Source organism: Bos indicus x Bos taurus, chromosome 19, assembly GCF_003369695.1.
Source record: "Bos indicus x Bos taurus breed Angus x Brahman F1 hybrid chromosome 19, Bos_hybrid_MaternalHap_v2.0, whole genome shotgun sequence".
NCBI classification, from domain to species: domain Eukaryota; kingdom Metazoa; phylum Chordata; class Mammalia; order Artiodactyla; family Bovidae; genus Bos; species Bos indicus x Bos taurus.
In genome coordinates, this window is record NC_040094.1 from 12338083 (window position 1) to 12356181 (window position 18099).

At 37.2% G+C, this 18099-nt stretch overlaps 1 protein-coding gene across 3 annotated transcripts in view; it reads left to right on the forward strand.

The window, feature by feature from the left end:
* Nucleotides 1-18099, forward strand: part of BRIP1 (BRCA1 interacting protein C-terminal helicase 1) — a 182315-nt gene that overhangs the window by 56762 nt on the left and 107454 nt on the right. For all 3 annotated transcript variants that reach the window (XM_027519783.1, XM_027519780.1, XM_027519782.1), the window contains exons 8-10: nucleotides 2641-2862; nucleotides 4989-5188; nucleotides 8545-8677. In XM_027519783.1, coding sequence (XP_027375584.1) covers nucleotides 2641-2862; nucleotides 4989-5188; nucleotides 8545-8677 — 555 coding nt within the window. The remainder of the gene's footprint in view (nucleotides 1-2640; nucleotides 2863-4988; nucleotides 5189-8544; nucleotides 8678-18099) is intronic.

Genomic DNA, 18099 nt, shown 5'->3' on the forward strand with positions numbered 1-18099 from the left:
TTTCTAGCAGTGTCTAGATATTTTTGTATATGTAATAATGTATGAATATTTTAAAAACAGATTTTCGTTTTTGATGGTTTGTAGATAAAAATACACATACACACACATACATCTCCCCAGTGGTTAAGAATAACAAACTGGGAAAGATAAATATTAGATTTCAAAATCACATTAATTTTTTTATTGATATATAAAATTAATGAATATTAAAATGGCCCATTATTTCACCACCTAGTACCAAATGACAATTGAAAAAGAAAACTAACATACATGGTTGGAGACTCAAAATTATGGAAAGATATTAAATCAAAGGAGAAGATTTCTCTTTCCAGTTCTTTCCATCTCTTTAAGGGACCTACTGTAAAGTTTTATGTATATTCTTCTAAAACACTTATAATATATGTTTTGTATAATGTATGTGTATAGACTATTTTTAAAGCTTAAAAATCAGCACAAAGACAAATCAACCTCATTTTTTAAGGACCATACTTGGGTTCAATCCTTGGGTTGGGAAGATCCCCTGAAGGAGAACATGGCAACCCACTCCAGTATTCTTGCTTGGAGAATCCCCATGGACAGAGGAGCCTAGTGGCCTACGGTCTATGGAGTTGCAAAGTTGGACACAACTGAGCAACTAAGCATAGCACATACCATTTATATGAATTTGCCAGAATTTATTTAACATATCCTCTGTTGATAGATATTTAGTTTATTTCCAATTTGGTGGGAGCTATTAAACAGTGCACTATATATATAATCACATTAATGGTGAAATTTTATTTGGTAGTTAAATTTCCTGTGTATTTCTAATAGAAGTAGAAGTTTATACTTCTAATTTTATAAACCTTTTAATAGGATATGATGCCTTTGCTAGGACTGTGTTTTATCAAACATCTTATTTTTGATTAGTGTATATATGTTAATAAAATTTCTTTACTTCAATAATAGAATGGCAAAGGACATTAGTAGATATTACCTGAAAGAAGATTCTATTTTTGCCTTTAAAATAGGCAAAAATAAAAAAAGATAATGTTGATAAAGGTGTGGAAAAAGGGTAATATAAAATGTTCATAAACATTTTCTGGAGGATAATTTGACAATACGGTTTTCAAGAAACTGAAAAATATACTCTCTGATCTCATAATGCCATTTCTAAAAATGTATGATAAGAAAATATTTAGAAATGGGCATAAAAGTGCTTGTTGCAGCATTATTTATAAAGCAAAAATTGAAACCAGTCTAAGTATCCAGTGATAAACTGATTCATCAGATGTGGCACATTAATCCAATATATGTTAGCAACAATGAAAAAAAACTTAGTGATATGAAAAGATATATTTGATAAGATTTTCAGTAAAATAGGCTATGAGAAAAAAGGCAGTACCAGTTTTGTAAAAAACACTTAGTGACTGGATTGTTAGTAATCCTCAGTGCATGCACCTGGGGAAAATTTGATTTGTTCTTATTTTAATATTGGGTCACATTACAGAGATATATTGATATATAGAGAAGAAATCTGAAATGAGATACATCAAAATATTAATAGTACATTTTTGATATAGTGGGACTTTAGGTAATTTATAGATTTTTGGTACACTTGTGTTTTCCAATTTTATATGATGAATACTTTTGTCCCCTGGGACATTTCTTCTTCCTTCTTTCCCACTTGCCATTCTTTTTTCCTTCCTTTGTTTTTATTAATATTTGTATTTGATTAAGTAGTACTGTCTCATGGCTCAAACTGAAAAGATACAGAAATGTCTATAGAGAAAAATCTCTCTCAGTCCTATCCCAAGTCATTTGGCTCTCATCTTTGAGAGCAACTATCCAGTACTCTTGCCTGGAAAATCCTGTGGATGGAGGGCCTGATGGGCTGCAGTCCATGGGGTTGCTAGGAGTCGGACACGACTGAGCGACTTCACTTTCATTCTTCACTTTCATGCATTGGAGAAGGAAATGGCAACCCACTCCAGTGTTCTTGCCTGGAGAATCCCAGGGACGGGGGAGCCTGGTGGGCTGCCGTCTATGGGGTCTCACAGAGTCGGACACGACTGAAGCGACTCAGCAGCGGCAGCAGCAGTGATACTATTGCTCTTATGTATCCTTCCAGAAATATTTTTGCCTAATATAACTTTAATCAGAACAAAGTCACAACAAATATACTTAAAAAAATATGTTTCTCCATATACACTACCATATGTAAAATAGAAAGCCAATGGGAATTCGCTGTGTGACTTAGGGAATTCAAACTGGGGCTCTATAACAATCTTGAGGGGTGGGAAAGTGTGGGAGGTGGGAGGGAGGTTCAGGAGGGAGGGGGCATATGTATACCTATGGCTGATACATGTTGATGTATGGCAGAAACCAACACAATATTGTAAAGCAGTTATCCTTCAATTAAAGATAATTTAATAAAAATGTTTCTCAAGTTAATCTGGAGTGTCTAGAGCTGTACTGATCTGGAGCTCTATCTGAGTTAGCTAATGTAGTTCTTTAAAACGGTTATATTATAGACCTGGTGTACTCTGTCTCCTCTGTTAAATCTTTATATTGTGGCTTAAATGATGTTTTAAAAATTCTGAGATAAACTTGTTTTAGTTCTTCTGTTCTAGTGTTTCAACCGTATATATTTGTTTTCAGGGAAAATCCTGCTATTTTTATCATGGTGTTCATAAAATGAGTGATCAACACACATTACAGACTTTCCAAGGGATGCACAAGGCCTGGGATATAGAAGAACTTGTCAGCTTGGGGAGAAAACTAAAGGCATGTCCATATTACACAGCACGAGAACTAATGCAAAATGCTGACATAATATTTTGTCCCTACAACTATCTTCTAGATGCACAGATAAGGGAAACTGTGAGTAGATATGTAAAAATTAAAATAATTTTTTTCCTATTTATTGGGATATGTGATGAATGTAAAAACTTTTAGATGTTTTAATGCCTTTTACTTTATACCTAATTTATGAAAAATGTATAAACAGAATGTTCAAAGTGTATTCTAGGGGATATTAAAAAATGAATTTTAGACATTGTCATTTTAATTATCAAAGTAATAAGTACTTTTAAGGACCTAGTACTGAAGTGGAATTATAAAAGAATTTTTCAACCTTGACAGCAATGACGTTTTGGGCTACATACTTCGTTGTGGTGGGCTGTCCTGTGCATTATAGGATGTTTATTAGCGTCTCTGGTTTTGTACATTAGATACCAATAGTATACTCACAGTTGTCACAGTCAAAAATGTTTCCAGACATTGCCAAATATCCCCTCGGCTGCAAAATTATCTCCATTTGAGACTCATTTATAGGTATCACTTTATGATAGCTATAAAGAATTATTATAAAATATTTATCTAAATCTATGTTTTGAAGAACTTACGTTGGGAGAATATGCATACTATGCAAATTATTTTTTGTGAGCTTTGAATAAGTGAACTTTGGATACAACATTTATGTTTATTTACCTGGTTCTTAGAGACATCCAGTTGTTACAGCATAAGACAAAGAATGAATAATGGTATATTATTGCTCCTCTTTTTAGAACTGACTGTACAACTCTCATTAGCTTTCTATTTCTGGAAGTTCAAAATGAATGGCATTATATTTAATACCCCTATGGTTGAGCATGCACACAGCCTATCACAAGGACTTCTCAGCCCCTTCTGCCTCCTTGCCTTCAGCTCCTCCAACTATACATCCTTTTGTTTGGTTGCCTTTCAACTAGGTCTCTTTCCTTTGACCAACTGTATATATCAATGCCAAATCAGTCTTTCTAATATTACTTTTATAACATCTTTCCTCTGCTTAAAAATCTCATATGGATAAAGTCCATATTTCTCAAGCTTTCTCAAGATGATCAATGGTCTAACCTGAATCTGCCTTTTCAGCCTTTTCTGCTACAGACTTCCAACTTGAGCACTTGAAAAATTACCTCACAATCCCCTGAGGATACCTTGTTCTTTCCTGTATCTCTGCTTTTGATTACACCTCTATGTATTGAATTGCCCTACTCTCTGTCTGTCCAAATCCAAATTCTACTCATCTTTTAAACCCCAGTATATTTCCTACTCCTTCATTTTTTTTCCCTCAGCCATCTCCAGCCCTCTGTATATTATTGTTCCTCAGAATAACTCAGTGGCAATTGCTTTGTGACAGTTTGTATTAGAACTCTTTCAGTTGCCATTGACACAAACCCAGCTTTGGTAGGACTTATGAAAAAAATACTTGACTATTGTGGTGGCTTTATAATCAGGCAAGTTCTTCCCAATGGAAACAGTGATAACTATAGTTTGCTAGCTTTTTTCCAGCTAGGTAACCTGGAAAAAAAGGATAGTCACCTATAATTACTCTGGATGGCCTAGATTGAATCTCATACTCATTCTTGAACTAGTGTGACTACACAGGAATGGCATACTTTATTTAATTGACAGGCCTGGATTCTGAATCTACCCACATTATGAGAGTGGTACCTTGTTTAACAGATTAACAGTCCTACCGACATCACATGGGTGTTGGGGAAGAGTAGTTCTCTAAAGGATTGCAGAAAAGACTGAAATGAAACAGATACATAATATATTAGTATTTTGAGAGCCTTTTGAATCTTGTGCTGTTATTTAAAAAAAATTTTTTTTAATTAAAAAAATTTTTTTAAATCAGGTTTTTTAAAACTTCTGCTTTTTAAGTTATGTTGAAGATCCTTAACAATCCTTTGTGTAACCAGCTATACCTTGATCCTGGGTCACTTAACACGTATTATTTTGGTTGATAGGTTTACAAGTATTTTGAGGGTGAAAAATGGATAACTCTATAGATATTTGGTTGGTCTAAGTGCTTTACAAGTTTTAAGACTGAGAATCAGTTACTTCTGTAGTTGGACTTGTGATATTGGCCTGTGGTGTAAATTTTTGAATGAAGTGACCTGCCTATTGCTGTTAAATCCATTTTGCTGAATGTTTTACAAGAAAACTCTTTTATCTTATAGATGGACATCAATCTGAAAGAACAGGTTGTCATTTTAGATGAAGCTCATAACATTGAGGACTGTGCTCGGGAATCAGCAAGTTACAGTGTAACGGAAGTTCAGCTTCGGTTTGCTCGGGATGAACTAGATAGTATGATTAACTATAATATAAGGAAGAAAGATCATGAACCCCTACGAGCTGTGTGCTGTAGCCTCATTAAGTAAGAGCATTTGTCTTTCAGTGTCATTTGGCTGCCTTTGTATTGGAAACATGTTCTATTATGCCAAGTATTTTATAATCAGTAAACTTGGACCAGACTACTTGGGAAATGGATTGTTCCTTGCCAGTTAAACATAGAGATAGCCTAGCCCAAACTTTCCTATTGATTAAGTCTTTCCTTGAGGTGTTTTTACTGTGTAGAAGTTTGTCATTTCTGTTTCACAGCATAGATGTTGAAAGAGTTATCCGTAGTTGCTGATTCTATTTTCTCATTTCCCATTCTTTCCTCACCCATCCCTGTAGTGTTTCTGTATGTATAATTCTACTGAGATTGTTCTTATCAAGATCACCAGAGGTCCACAGATGGCCCAGTGCAAAGGTTATTTCTGTTATCTTACTTAGCCTCTCAGCAGTGTTGGTTGCTGTTGAATACCACCTTTATGAACAATGTCTTTGTCTTCTGTGGAATAATATGTATAGGTCTCTGTCGCCCGTTTCTGGCACAGAGTTCCTAAAACCTTTGTAGTTTCCTAATTGATAAGAGCACTAAGAGCATCTTCTGCTTTGTTGTTTCATTTTTGACCCCAGTTCCTGACAGAACTCCTAAATCCCCTGGGATTTCCTGGGTGATAGGACTGTCTTTTATTCTAATGAGGTGATGGTTGAAGGGCTCCTGAATGGATCCAGTCACTAGAAAAACCAAGCCATATTTAGAAGGTTGGGACTTTGAGCTCCACCTCCCCCTGGAAAGAGGAGAGGGGCTGGATAATGAATTAATGTTCCATCACGCCTTTGTAATGAAGTCTTCATAAAAATACCAAAAAAAAAAAAAGCTTCAGAGAGGTTCTACATTGGTGAACACATCTATATGCTTGGAGTGTGGTGTATTGCACAAAAGGACAGAAGTTTCTGTGCCCGGCAACCTTCCTGACTTCACCCTATTTATCACTTGCATCTGACTTTTTATATGTATCCTTTATTATATAATAAACTGGTAAATGTGTTTCCCTGATTTCTGAGCTGTTCTAGTAAATGCCCAACCTGAGGAGGGGGTTGTGGGAACCTCTGACTTACAGGTATTTGGTCAGAAGCACAGATGACAACCTGGACTTTTGCAACTGGCATCTGAGGCTGGGGGAGGGAGGAGGGACTGTCTAATGAGACTGAGTACTTAATCTGTGGGGTCTCTGCAAATTCAGTTAGTGTCAAAATTGAATTGAATTATAGGACACCCGTCTGATGTCTCAGAGAATTGCTTGTGTGGGGGAAAAAACTGACATGCATGTGAGACCAGAGGTATCAGAAGTGAAGTAGTGAGAACAAGCAGACACACAGGAATGTGTTTTCCTTAGACAGCTTCTGTGACACCTCCTGGTTTTCTTCCTCCTCACAGTCCATTCTTTCTCAGTTTCTTTTGATAGTTCTTAATTTGTTTGATGTTTAAATATTTAAGTGTGTTAGGGCTTGGTCTTGGATGCTCATTTCTTTTCTAGTTCTTCATTTTCCTTAAATTACATAACTCAAAAGCAGTGCGGACGAGGCCTGAATCTGTATTTGTCCCAGTCTCTCCCTGGAATGCTGTTTTTATCTACTCAACTATGCTTTGTATCTCTGTTTGGGTATAAAATTTCAACTTTCCAAAATACTCCTTTCTTTCCCTACTTACCCCACCTGCTCTGTCTTCCTTATCTAAGCAGGTACCACCAACCAGTTCCTCAAATCAAAAATCTAAGTATTATCCTTGATTACTGTCTCACCTCATCCAATTCGCCAGTAAGTTTTAAAAATGCCACCTACACAGTATATCCCAAATCCTTCAATCTCATATCTGTCATCCCAGAATCTTCTCTCAACTAGAACACTCTGCATGCGTGTGCTGAGTCACTTCAGTTGTGTCCTACTTTTTGCAGCTCTACGGACCTTAACCTGACAGGCCCCTGTGTCCATGGGATTCTGCAGGCAAGGATACTGGCGTGGGTAGTCATTTCCTTCTCCAGGGTGTCTTCCTGACCCAGGGATCAAAGCTGTGTCTCTTATGTCTCCTGCATTTGCAGCGGGTTCTTGACTACTAGTGCCACTAGGAACCCCCTAGAACACGGTGGAAGTGAAGTGCAAATCGTTCAGTCATGTCTGACTCTTTGCGACCCCATGGACTATACAGTCCATGGAATTCTCCAGGCCAGAATACTGGCGTGGGTAGCCTTTCCCTGCTCCAGGGATTCTTCCTGACCTAGGGATCAAACCCTGGTCTCCCGCATTGCAGGCGGATTCTGTACCAGCTGAGCCACAAGGGCAGCCTCCTAATAGGTCTCTCCTTTCATTTTTGCCTTTCTCCTATAATGCGTTCTGCCTTTAAACTGGAATCATCTTTTAAATGCTTAAAGTAGATTATCTCTCTTATTTGAAATCCTCCATTTAAAATCTTCCCATTATACTCTGAATAGAATTCAGACTTCTTATCCTGGCCCGATATCATCTGATTCCTACTTATCACACTAACATTGCTCATACTATTATTCTCTCTGCCTGTTGTGTTGTAATTACGTTGACTTTGAGGTTTTTAAATAAGCAGAATTTGTTAATCACCCCCAGACATTCCTTCTGCTTGGAATACTCATTTATTTTTTCCCCTTGATTCTCACATGACTGAGTGCTTTCTGCATTCAGTTGTTAGAATAAATGTCACCTCTAGGAGAGCTTCCTTGACACTCCAAATGAAAGTAGCAATTAGATGACATTAATCCAATTTATTTTCATAATATCACTATCACTACCTAATGTTGTCATGTTCATGGATTTGTTTCTAAGTTTATTTCTACTTCCCTTTAGTAAAATCTCATTTCCATAAGAATAAGGACTTTACCTATTTTATTTACTGCTGTATTTCCACTGCCCAGTGTAGTGTCTGGCATTAATACATTTAAATACTCACTGAATGTACAAATGCCTCTCGTGTGTTTGTAAGTCAATATATTAGTTATTTTCTAGTAATTCCATTTTAATGTTAATATTTAATGCTGTAATTTCTTTATTAGCTTTCTTGTGTTTCTTTTTATGTGCAGACCAAATTTGTCAGTTGGAGAGACACACCAGTTAAGCAGTGTAAATTCACAAAACACAAATTGGGGATCACATGCATCTGTCTCTTTTCTGAACAAAAGTTTGCTTTTTAGCTGTATGATTACTTTGTAATATGAAGCATACATGCTATTTAACATATGTCTTAATTAATCTACATTTATGTGCTAAGAGCATCAAGGAATACAGATCAATGTATCACATTTCTGTTTGTTCTGTTGAAATAGTGGTGCACATAAAGATGATATTGGTTGATGAAATTGTTTTATTTTATTCCAGTTGGTTAGAAGCAAGCTCTGAACATCTTGTGGAAAGGAATTATGAATCATCCTGTAAAGTATGGAGTGGAAGTGAAATGCTCTTAAATTTACACAAAATGGGCATCACCACTGCTACTTTTCCCATTTTGCAGGTAAGATTTTTTTTCTACCTGTAAAATTTATTTAGTGAATTAGAAATGACTTAATACTGCTAAGTCACTTCAGTCGTGTCCAATTCTGTGCGATCCCATAGACGGCAGCCCACCAGGCTCCCCTGTCCCTGGGATTCTCCAGGTAAGAACACTGGAGTGGGTTGCCATTTCCTTCTCCAGTGCAAGAAAGTGAAAAGTGAAAGTGAAGTTGCTCAGTCATGCCCTACTCTTAGCGACCCCACAGACTGCAGCCTACCAGGCTCCTCCGTCCATGGGATTTTCCAGGCAAGAGTACTGGAGTGGGGTGCCATTGCCTTCTCTGAAATGACTTAATAGTGAATAATTAATCCAGAGTAAAAAAAAAAAGTAGCAATTGTTTTAAAATTTTATTGGATCTGTTTGATAATCTAAGTGATGACATAAATTATAGATGAAAAAGTAGCGTTATTAGTTTGAAGGAAATATGGATTAATTAATATGCAATTAATTACTTTGTTTAAAGCTAAAAGAAGTCAGTAATTTTAGGTTGTAAATATTTTGTCAACTATAAATTTTAAAATTTGGAAAATAAAAAGATAAATTCATATTTCATTCTCCTTAACTTAGAGGTTTTAAACCTGGGTGTAGAGAAATCATGAGTGGGCTACAGGATACTGTGAACCTTATGAAATCGCATTCCAAATTTTATGAGTGTGTTCTTTTGTACATCTTCCGGATAGAGGCTTGATGCCTGAACACTGTTTTCAGAAGAATGTTTGTTTTGGGTTCTTTGTTTTTTTGCAGATGAGAATGTTTTTCATTTCTGTCTTTGTTCTTATTTATTTGTATTAGTTGACTTTTATTTTTGGTGTATCTAAGTAATTTTTAAGTAGTTTATTCCATAATTTCATATGTAGACATAGATACATTGTTGGGCTAGAAAAACCTACAGAGGAAAGGATAAATATCTGAAAGGGTATACATCAAAACTGTTAATAGTGGATTACTCCTGGGACATTAAAGCAGGTATGAGGAGTGGAAGGTTGCAAACTTATTTTTCATTTTACTTTTGATAATACTTTTTTTTTAAGACATAAAAAATGCATGATAAAAAAATAACCTGCAGAAATGAATAATCAGTAAAAAAAAAAAAAGTTTCTTTCTTACTCTGATGTTCCTATTCCCATATCCAGAGGGAACATCTAAGTTACTTGAATGTCCTTCACAACACAGTTTATGCAAATAGGCATTTATAGCTTTCTTACTAGCTCTAGGGGGCCCTCGAAGACAATGCCTCTGCAAATGAAGATGACTTCCCAGATCACCCTTCAGTGACAGACTTGCTGTCCAGTTGAAGGGAATGCAGCTTGACTTTACTTTTTAAAGTGGTTGTTCTATGTTAAATTGAGCAAAACGGAAAGAATTCTCATATACCACCACCCCCAGCCACAGATGCTATAGATACTCTTATTATTAACATCTTGCAATACTAGTGCATTAATTACAGTTGAACCAATATTGTTACATTGCTTTTAACGAAAGTCCATGGTTTATGTTAGGGTGCACTTTTTGTGTTGTACAAGTCTATGACTTTTAATGAAAACATAAAGTCATGTATGTACCATTAAAGTATCATACAGGATACTTTCATTGCCTTAAAAATCTTCTGTGCTGCACTTATTCTTCCTTTCAACACACCTCATGTCCTCTGCTGAGCCTCTAGTAACTGCTGATTTTTATTTCTGACTCCATAGTGTTGCCTTTCCAGAATGTCATATAGGTGTAATCACATGGCATGTCGTCTTTTTAGACTGGCTTCTTCCACTTAACAGTATACATTTAATGTCTCTGTGACTTGGCAGCTCATTCCTTTCTATTTCTGAACTAAATTCATTGTATGTATGCACCACGGTTTGTTTATCTGTTTACTTACTGAAGGACATATTGGTGGTTTCTAAGTTTGGGAAATTATGAATAAAGCTGCTGTAAACATTTGTGTACATGTTTTTGTATGGACATACTTTCTTCTCATTTGGATAAATACCTAGGAACACAATTGCTGGATTGTATGGTAAGACTGTGTTTAGCTTGCAAGAAACTGCTAAACTATCTTCCAAAGTGATTATACCATTTTACATTCCCACCAAAAGTTAGTAAGAGTTCCTGTTGTTCCATATCCTTGCCAACAATTGGTGTTTTGAATGTTAGCCGTTCTAATAGATAGGTAGTAGTATGTCATTGTTGTTTGAATTTATGTTTCCCTCATCAGTTTTCATTCCAATCCCAAAGAAAGGCAATGCCAAAGAATGTGCAAACTACCACACAATTGCACTCATCTCGCACACTAGTAAAGTAATGCTTAAAATTCTCCAAGCCAGGCTTCAGCAATATGTGAACCGTGAACTTCCAGATGTTCAAGCTGGTTTTAGAAAAGGCAGGGGAACCAGTGATCAAATTGCCAACATCTGCTGGATCATCAAAAAAGCAAGAGAGCTCCAGAAAAACATCTATTTCTGCTTTATTGACTATGCCAAAGCCTTTTACTGTGTGCATCACAATAAACTGTGGAAAATTCTGAAAGAGATCGGAATACCAGACCACCTGATCTGCCTCTTGAGAAACCTGTATGCAGGTCAGGAAGCAACAGTTAGAACTGGACATGGAACAACAGACTGGTTCCCAATAGGGAAAGGAGTATGTCAAGGCTGTATATTGTCACCCTGCTTATTTAACTTACATGCAGAGTATATCATGAGAAACACTGGGCTGGAAGAAGCACAAACTGGGATTGCCAAGGAGAAATAACAATAACCTCAGATATGCAGATGACACCACCCTTATGGCAGAAAGTGAGGAAGAACTAAAGAGCCTTTTGATGAAAGTGAAAGAGGAGAGTGAAAAAATTGGCTTGAAGCTCAACATTCAGAAAACTAAGATCATGGCATCTGGTCCCCTCACTTCATGGCAAATAGATGGGGAAACTGGACACAGTGGCTGACTATTTTTCTGGGCTCCAAAATCACCACAGATGGTGATTGCAGCCATGAAATTAAAAGACGCTTGCTCCTTGGAAGGAAAGTTATGACCAACCTAGAAAGCATATTAAAGAGCAGAGATATTACTTTGACAACAAAGGTCCATCTAGTCTTCTTTGAACTATAAAGAAGACTGAGTGCCGAATAATTGATGCTTTTGAACTGTGGTGTTGGAGAAGACTCTTGAGAGTCCCTTGGACTGCAAGGAGATCCAACCAGTCCATCCTACAGGAGACCAGTCCTGGGTGTTCATTGGAGGGACTGATGTTAAAGCTGAAACTCCAATACTTTGGCCACCTGATGAGAAGAGCTGACTCATTTGAAAAGACCCTGATGCTGGGAAAGATTGAGGGCAAGAGGAGGAGGTGACGACAGAGGATGAGATGGTTGGATGGCATCACCAACTCGATGGACATGGGTTTGGGTGGACTCTGGGAGTTGGTGATGGACAGGGAGGCCTGGCGTGTTGCACTTCATGGAGTCGAAAAGAGTTGGACACGACTGAGCGACTGAACTGAACTGAACCATCATTTCACATGCTTATTTTCCATTTACATATTTCATTTGGTGAGATATTGATATCTCTTCAGATATTTTGCCTGCTGTTTTCTTATGGTTGAGTTTTAAGAGTTCTTTGGATTTTTTTTTTCCTGTTAAACAATGGTTTTATGGCTTGAGTACAATAGACAAATTTATGCAACCAGGGCAGAGGCTATGCTGACTCATATTTCCAATTAGTGAGGAGGACTCCTTTGGTATTATAATGTGAATATGGCTCTCAATCAGAGTCAGATGGAATTTAGCATCTTTATCCTTTCTGTTCTTCTCAAGATGCTTTCAAATAGAAGCTGCTGCTGCTGCTGCTGCTAAGTCGCTTCAGTCGTGTCCGACTCTGTGCGACCCCATAGACGGCAGCCCACCAGGCTCTGCCGTCCCTGGGATTCTCCAGGCAAGAACACGGGAGTGGGTTGCCATTTCCTTCTCCAATGTATGAAAGTGAAAAGTGAAAGTGAAGTTGCTCAGTCATGTCCAACTCTTTGGCACCCCATGGACTGCAGCCTACCAGGCTCCTCTGTCCATGGGATTTTCCAGGCAAGAGTACTGGAGTGGGTTGCCATTGCCTTCTCTGTCGAATAGCAGCAGCTTTCTTAATTAAATGATAGAGATCCTCAGGAAGATCAGGAGCAAGTCCTTTGCACTTAAGAGTTCTCAAGATTTTATTGCCTTCACAAAACATACTTGTGTAACACCATGTGAGTCTCTCAGATCACACAGATTTGTGAGGAGTTAGGCTCTTCATGTTGGCTCGTTTGTAGATCTGCTCCTTCACATCATCAGCTGTCAGCTTCAGCCAGGTGGGGATGCTCTGGCAGTAGGGCTGAGCCGACTGGGACAGGCCCCTCCTGGGAGCGTGCATGCGACCTGTGAGGGTGGTGGTGGTAGCAAAAGGTCCTTTGGGTATTTCATATGCAAGACCTTCATCTGATGTGTGTTTGCAAATATATTCTCCCAGCCTGTGACTTGTTTTTTCATCCTGTTAATGGAGGCTTTCATGGAACATAATGCTTTTAGTATTAATAAAGTTCAAGTTTTTTTTCTTTAATGGATTCTGTTTTTGTTGTTCGATCTAAAAATTTATCACCAAACCCAGAGTCACCTAGATTTTCTCCTATCTTGTCTTCTAGAAGTTTTATAATTTTGTATTTTATATTTAGGTCCGTGTCCCGTTTTGAGTTAATTTTTGTGAAGTGTGTTAGTTCAGTGTCTAGTCGTCTCTTTGGATATAGATGTTACTGTATCACTGTTGAAAAGACCATCCTTTCTCCATTGGATTATCTTTGTTCCTTTGTCAAGAGATCAGCTGACTGTATTGTGTTGGCCCATTTTTGGGCTCTCTATTCTTTTCCACTGATACACTGTCTATTCCTTTATCAGTACCACGCCTGTTTTTATAGTAAGTCTTGAAGTCAGGTAGTGTCAGTCCTCTGAATTTGTTTTTCAGCATTGTGTTTGCTATTCTGGGTCTTTCATTTTTCCATATAAACTTAGAATTAAACTGAGCAGGACCCTGTGGTGCTCCTGGGCATGGAAGCCTTTCTGTCCCCCATTTCTTGTTTATAAGGAACAGACTCCAGTCTCCATGACCTTCCCTGGGTTTCAAGGGCAAATTCGAACAGTTGGTAATTGAGGAAGGGAGGAGATGCAGAGACTAGGGAGGAGAAGCCAAGGAACTATCTGAGGCAAGATTAGAGGAACCAGGGAAGCTCATCAAAGCTCATCATTATTAGGAGACCACCTGAGACAAGATTTAAGGCATATAGATCCTGCATGCATTCTAATCTTGTTCAGTTCAGTTCAGTTGCTCAGTTGTGTCCGACTCTGCCACCCCATGGACTGCAGCACACTAGGCCTCCATGTAGTTCACCAACTCCCGTAGCCTCCTCGAATTCATGTCCATCAAATCAGTGATGCCATCCAACCATCTCATCCTCTGTCGTCACCTTCTTCTCCCACCTGCAATTTTTCCCAGCATCAGGGTCTTTTCAGATGAGTCAGTTCTTCGCATCAGGTGGCCAAAGTACTGGAGTTTCAGTTTCAGAATGAGTCCTTCCAATGAATATTCAGGACTGATCTCCTTGAGGATGGACTTGTTTGATTTCCTTGCAGTCCAAGAGACTCTCAAGAGTCTTCTCCAACACCACAGTTCAAAAGCATCAATTGTTCAGTACTCAGCTTTCCTCGTAGACCAACTCTCACAACCATACATGACTACTGGAAAAACCATATATTTGACTAGATGAACCTTTGTTGGCAAAGCAATATCTCTGCTTTTTAATATGCTGTCTAGGATGGTCATAACTTTCCTTCCAAGGAGCAAGCGTCTTTTAATTTCATGGCTGCAATCACCATCTGCAGTGATTCTGGAGCCCAAGAAAATAAAAATACTCTCACTGTTTCCCCATCTATTTGCCATGAAGTGATGGGACCAGATGTCGTGATCTTAGTTTTCTGAATGTTGAGCTTTAAGCCAACTTTTTCACTCACTTCTTTCACTTTCCTCAAGAGGCTCTTTAGCTCTTCATCAATTTCTGCCATAAGGGTGGTGTCATCTGCATATCTGAGGTTACTGATATTTCTCCCAGAAATCTTGATTCCAGCTTATGCTTCATCCAGTCCAGCGTTTCACATGATGTATTCTGCATATAAGTTAAATAAGCAGGGTGACAATATACAGCCTTGACATCCTCCTTTCCCAATTTGGAACCAGTCTGTTGTTCCATGTCCAGTTCTAACTGTTGCTTCTTGACCTGCATACAGATTTATCAAGAGGCAGGTCAGGTGATCTGGTATTCGCATCTCTTTCAGAATTTTCCACAGTTTATTGTGATCCACACAGTCAAAGGCTTTGGCATAGTCAATAAAGCAGAAGTAGATGTTTTTCTGGAACTCTTTTGCTTTTTCAATGATCCAGCAGATGTTGGCAATTTGATCTCTGGTTCCTCTGTCTTTTCTAAATCAAGCTTGAACATCTGTGAGTTCACAGTTCATGTATTGTTGAAGCCTGGAAGTTCCTGCTTCATGTACTGTTGAAGCTAATCTTGTTAGCAACCAAGAACTTGAATTATTGCTATAAAACTCCTCCCCAAATCCTCCCAAGTTGGGACACACAGTTTTTCAGGGTTTCCTTTGCCTGCAAAGCAGTTGAACTATTCTTTCCTACTTTACGTAAAACTGTCTCCAAGATTCAATTTGGCATCAGTGCACAGAGGCTGATCTTTTGGCTTAAGAATCAGTTTGTCAGTATTCATTAAGTATCTTGGTGGGATTTTTTATTGGACTGCATTGAATTTATAGATCAATCTGGGAAGAACTGACATTTTAACAATATTGAGTTTCTTATCCTTTAACATGGAGCATCTCCATTTATTTAGATCATCTTTGATTTCTTTTATCAGAGTTTTATAGTTTTTCTCTTAGTTTTTTTTTTTTTTTTTTAAGGCAGTGTAACTTTTTTTAAATGTATTTTTGGCTGCATTGAGTCTTTGTTGCTGCAGATGGGGTTTCTCTACTGGTGAGGAATGGGGGCTGCTCTCCAGGTGAGGTGTGTGGGCTTCTCACTGTGGTGGCTTGTCTTGTGGAGCTCAGGCTCTAGTGTGCGTGAGCTCAGTAGCTGGCACTCGGGCTCAGTAGTTGTGGCTCAGGGGCTTAGTTCCCCAGAAAGATTGTGGAATCTTTGTAGACCAGGGATTGAACCTGTGTCCCCTGCGTTGGCAGGCGGATTCTTAACCACTAGACCAACTAGGGAAGTGCTCTAATATAGTTTTTTTTTGTTTTTAATTTGGCTGTGTCGGGTCTTAGTTGCGGTACACGGGATGTTTCTTTCTTGCATCATGGAGGATCTTTTGTTGCAGCATGAGGACGCTCTAGTTGTAGAGCTTGGGCTCAGTAGTTGCAGCAGGTGATCTTAGTTGCCCTGCGACATGTGGGACCTCAGTTTCTTGACCAGGGATCAAACCAGTGTCCCTTGCATTGCAAGGCAGATTCTTAACCACTAGACCACCATATAGTGAGGTAAGTCCCTCCTCATATAGTTTTAAAGAGATTTTTGAACCAAAAACAGTTAAAAACTATTGCCAACAGAAGTAGCTTCTGGACTAAGAGTATTTTTTTTTAATTTTTTTTATTGGAGTGAAGTTGCTTTACAATAGTGTATGAGTATTCAAAATATATTTTAATTTGATTGTATTTATCTGAACTTTTAAAGTGCAACATACCATAAGTATTTTTTCATATACTTTTTCATTTTTTTGCATAAGCTTTTTGCAGTCTACAGATTTTTCATATCAATAGTAAAATGGATTGAATAAATTGTAAGATATTCATATAGTAGAATACTACACAGCAATTTAAAAAAAAATGAACCACTGCCTCCACAACTGTGTAAATGAATCTTACAGACATTATGTTGTACAAGAGAAACCAGCACAAAAGAGTACAAACCGTATGATTTCATTTTTATGAAATTTAAGGACAAACATAATTATGCTAGTAGAAATCAGAATACTGGTTACCACTGTGCAGGGATAAGGAGTAGTTCGGACTGAGAAGGGACACGGGGGAACTTTCTGGAGTTTGAGGAATTTTTTTTTTTGAGGAATGTTTTGAATCCTGATTTAGTTTTAGTTATACAAGTGTGCATATGTGTGTGTGCACTTGTGTTTAATGACCGGTACACTTAAGATTAGTGCACTCTATAAAAAAAATACAAATAAAATGTATGTCAAAGGAAAAAAACTTGAAAAATACAGAAAGGTACAAAGGAAAAAAAAAGACTTGTAAACATAAAAATGATTATTAGTAGCATTTAGGTCTGTGTGTACCTTGTCTTCTGTGTGTGTATTTGCTTAACATAAGTTAATTTTTGAGATGAAATTTTTTTACCGTCTCATTTAGTAGTATGTTATGAGTACTTTCCTATTTTAATAAAATTTCTTTCACATGATTTTTAGTTGCACTGTAGCATTTTTGTGAGTGCACATATTATAAATTATTTGACTAATCTGGCATTTGACATATAAGTTGTTGCCAGTTTCCTTTCAATAAGAAAAGGTTCTAATATGAACAGCCTTGAAAATAGATCTTTGTATATATTTTTGACTGTTTCCTTTATATATTCTAAATATTAATTCTTTGTTGCTTATTGTGCTGCATGTATTATTCTTGTGTCTATGGCTTGTTTATGGTGTCTTTTTAAGTTTTAAAATTTTAGTGCATTCAAATGTATCCATGTTTTTTCTTTTAGTTTAGTTTTCTTGAGTTTAGTTTTAGTTCTTATCCTTTGTGACATTTTTCTTCTAAGAGTGTTAGTTTTCTTTTTTAATAAATGTTTTCAACCACCTGGGAGTCATATTTGTTTATGTTGTATGGAACAGAATCCATTTTATTTCCTTAATGAATTTTCTCATCATCATTTACTAAATAATCCATCTATTTCACTCTGATTTGTAATGCCACTTCTGCCCCATAGCTGATTTTGTATATGTGTAAGCTTATTTCTGGACTTTTGTGTTCTTTGATCGTGTTTGTCTAAGTTATATGATTTGTTAATTACTGTAGCATTAGAAAAATGCTGATACATGGTGATAAGGCGTATCTCCTCATTTTATTTTCCTTTGAAATGATCCTGGCTGTATGTTGCATTACTCTGCCATTTGAATTTTATTTTATTTTATTTTTAAACTTTACATAATTGTATTAGTTTTGCCAAATATCAAAATGAATCCATAAGAATGAGCTTATAAATATCTATGAACAAATCAGTTGGAAGTTTGACTGTAATTGCATTAAATTTATATATTAATTTAGAAAGAATTGACATATTACAGTATGAAGTTTTTCATTCATGAA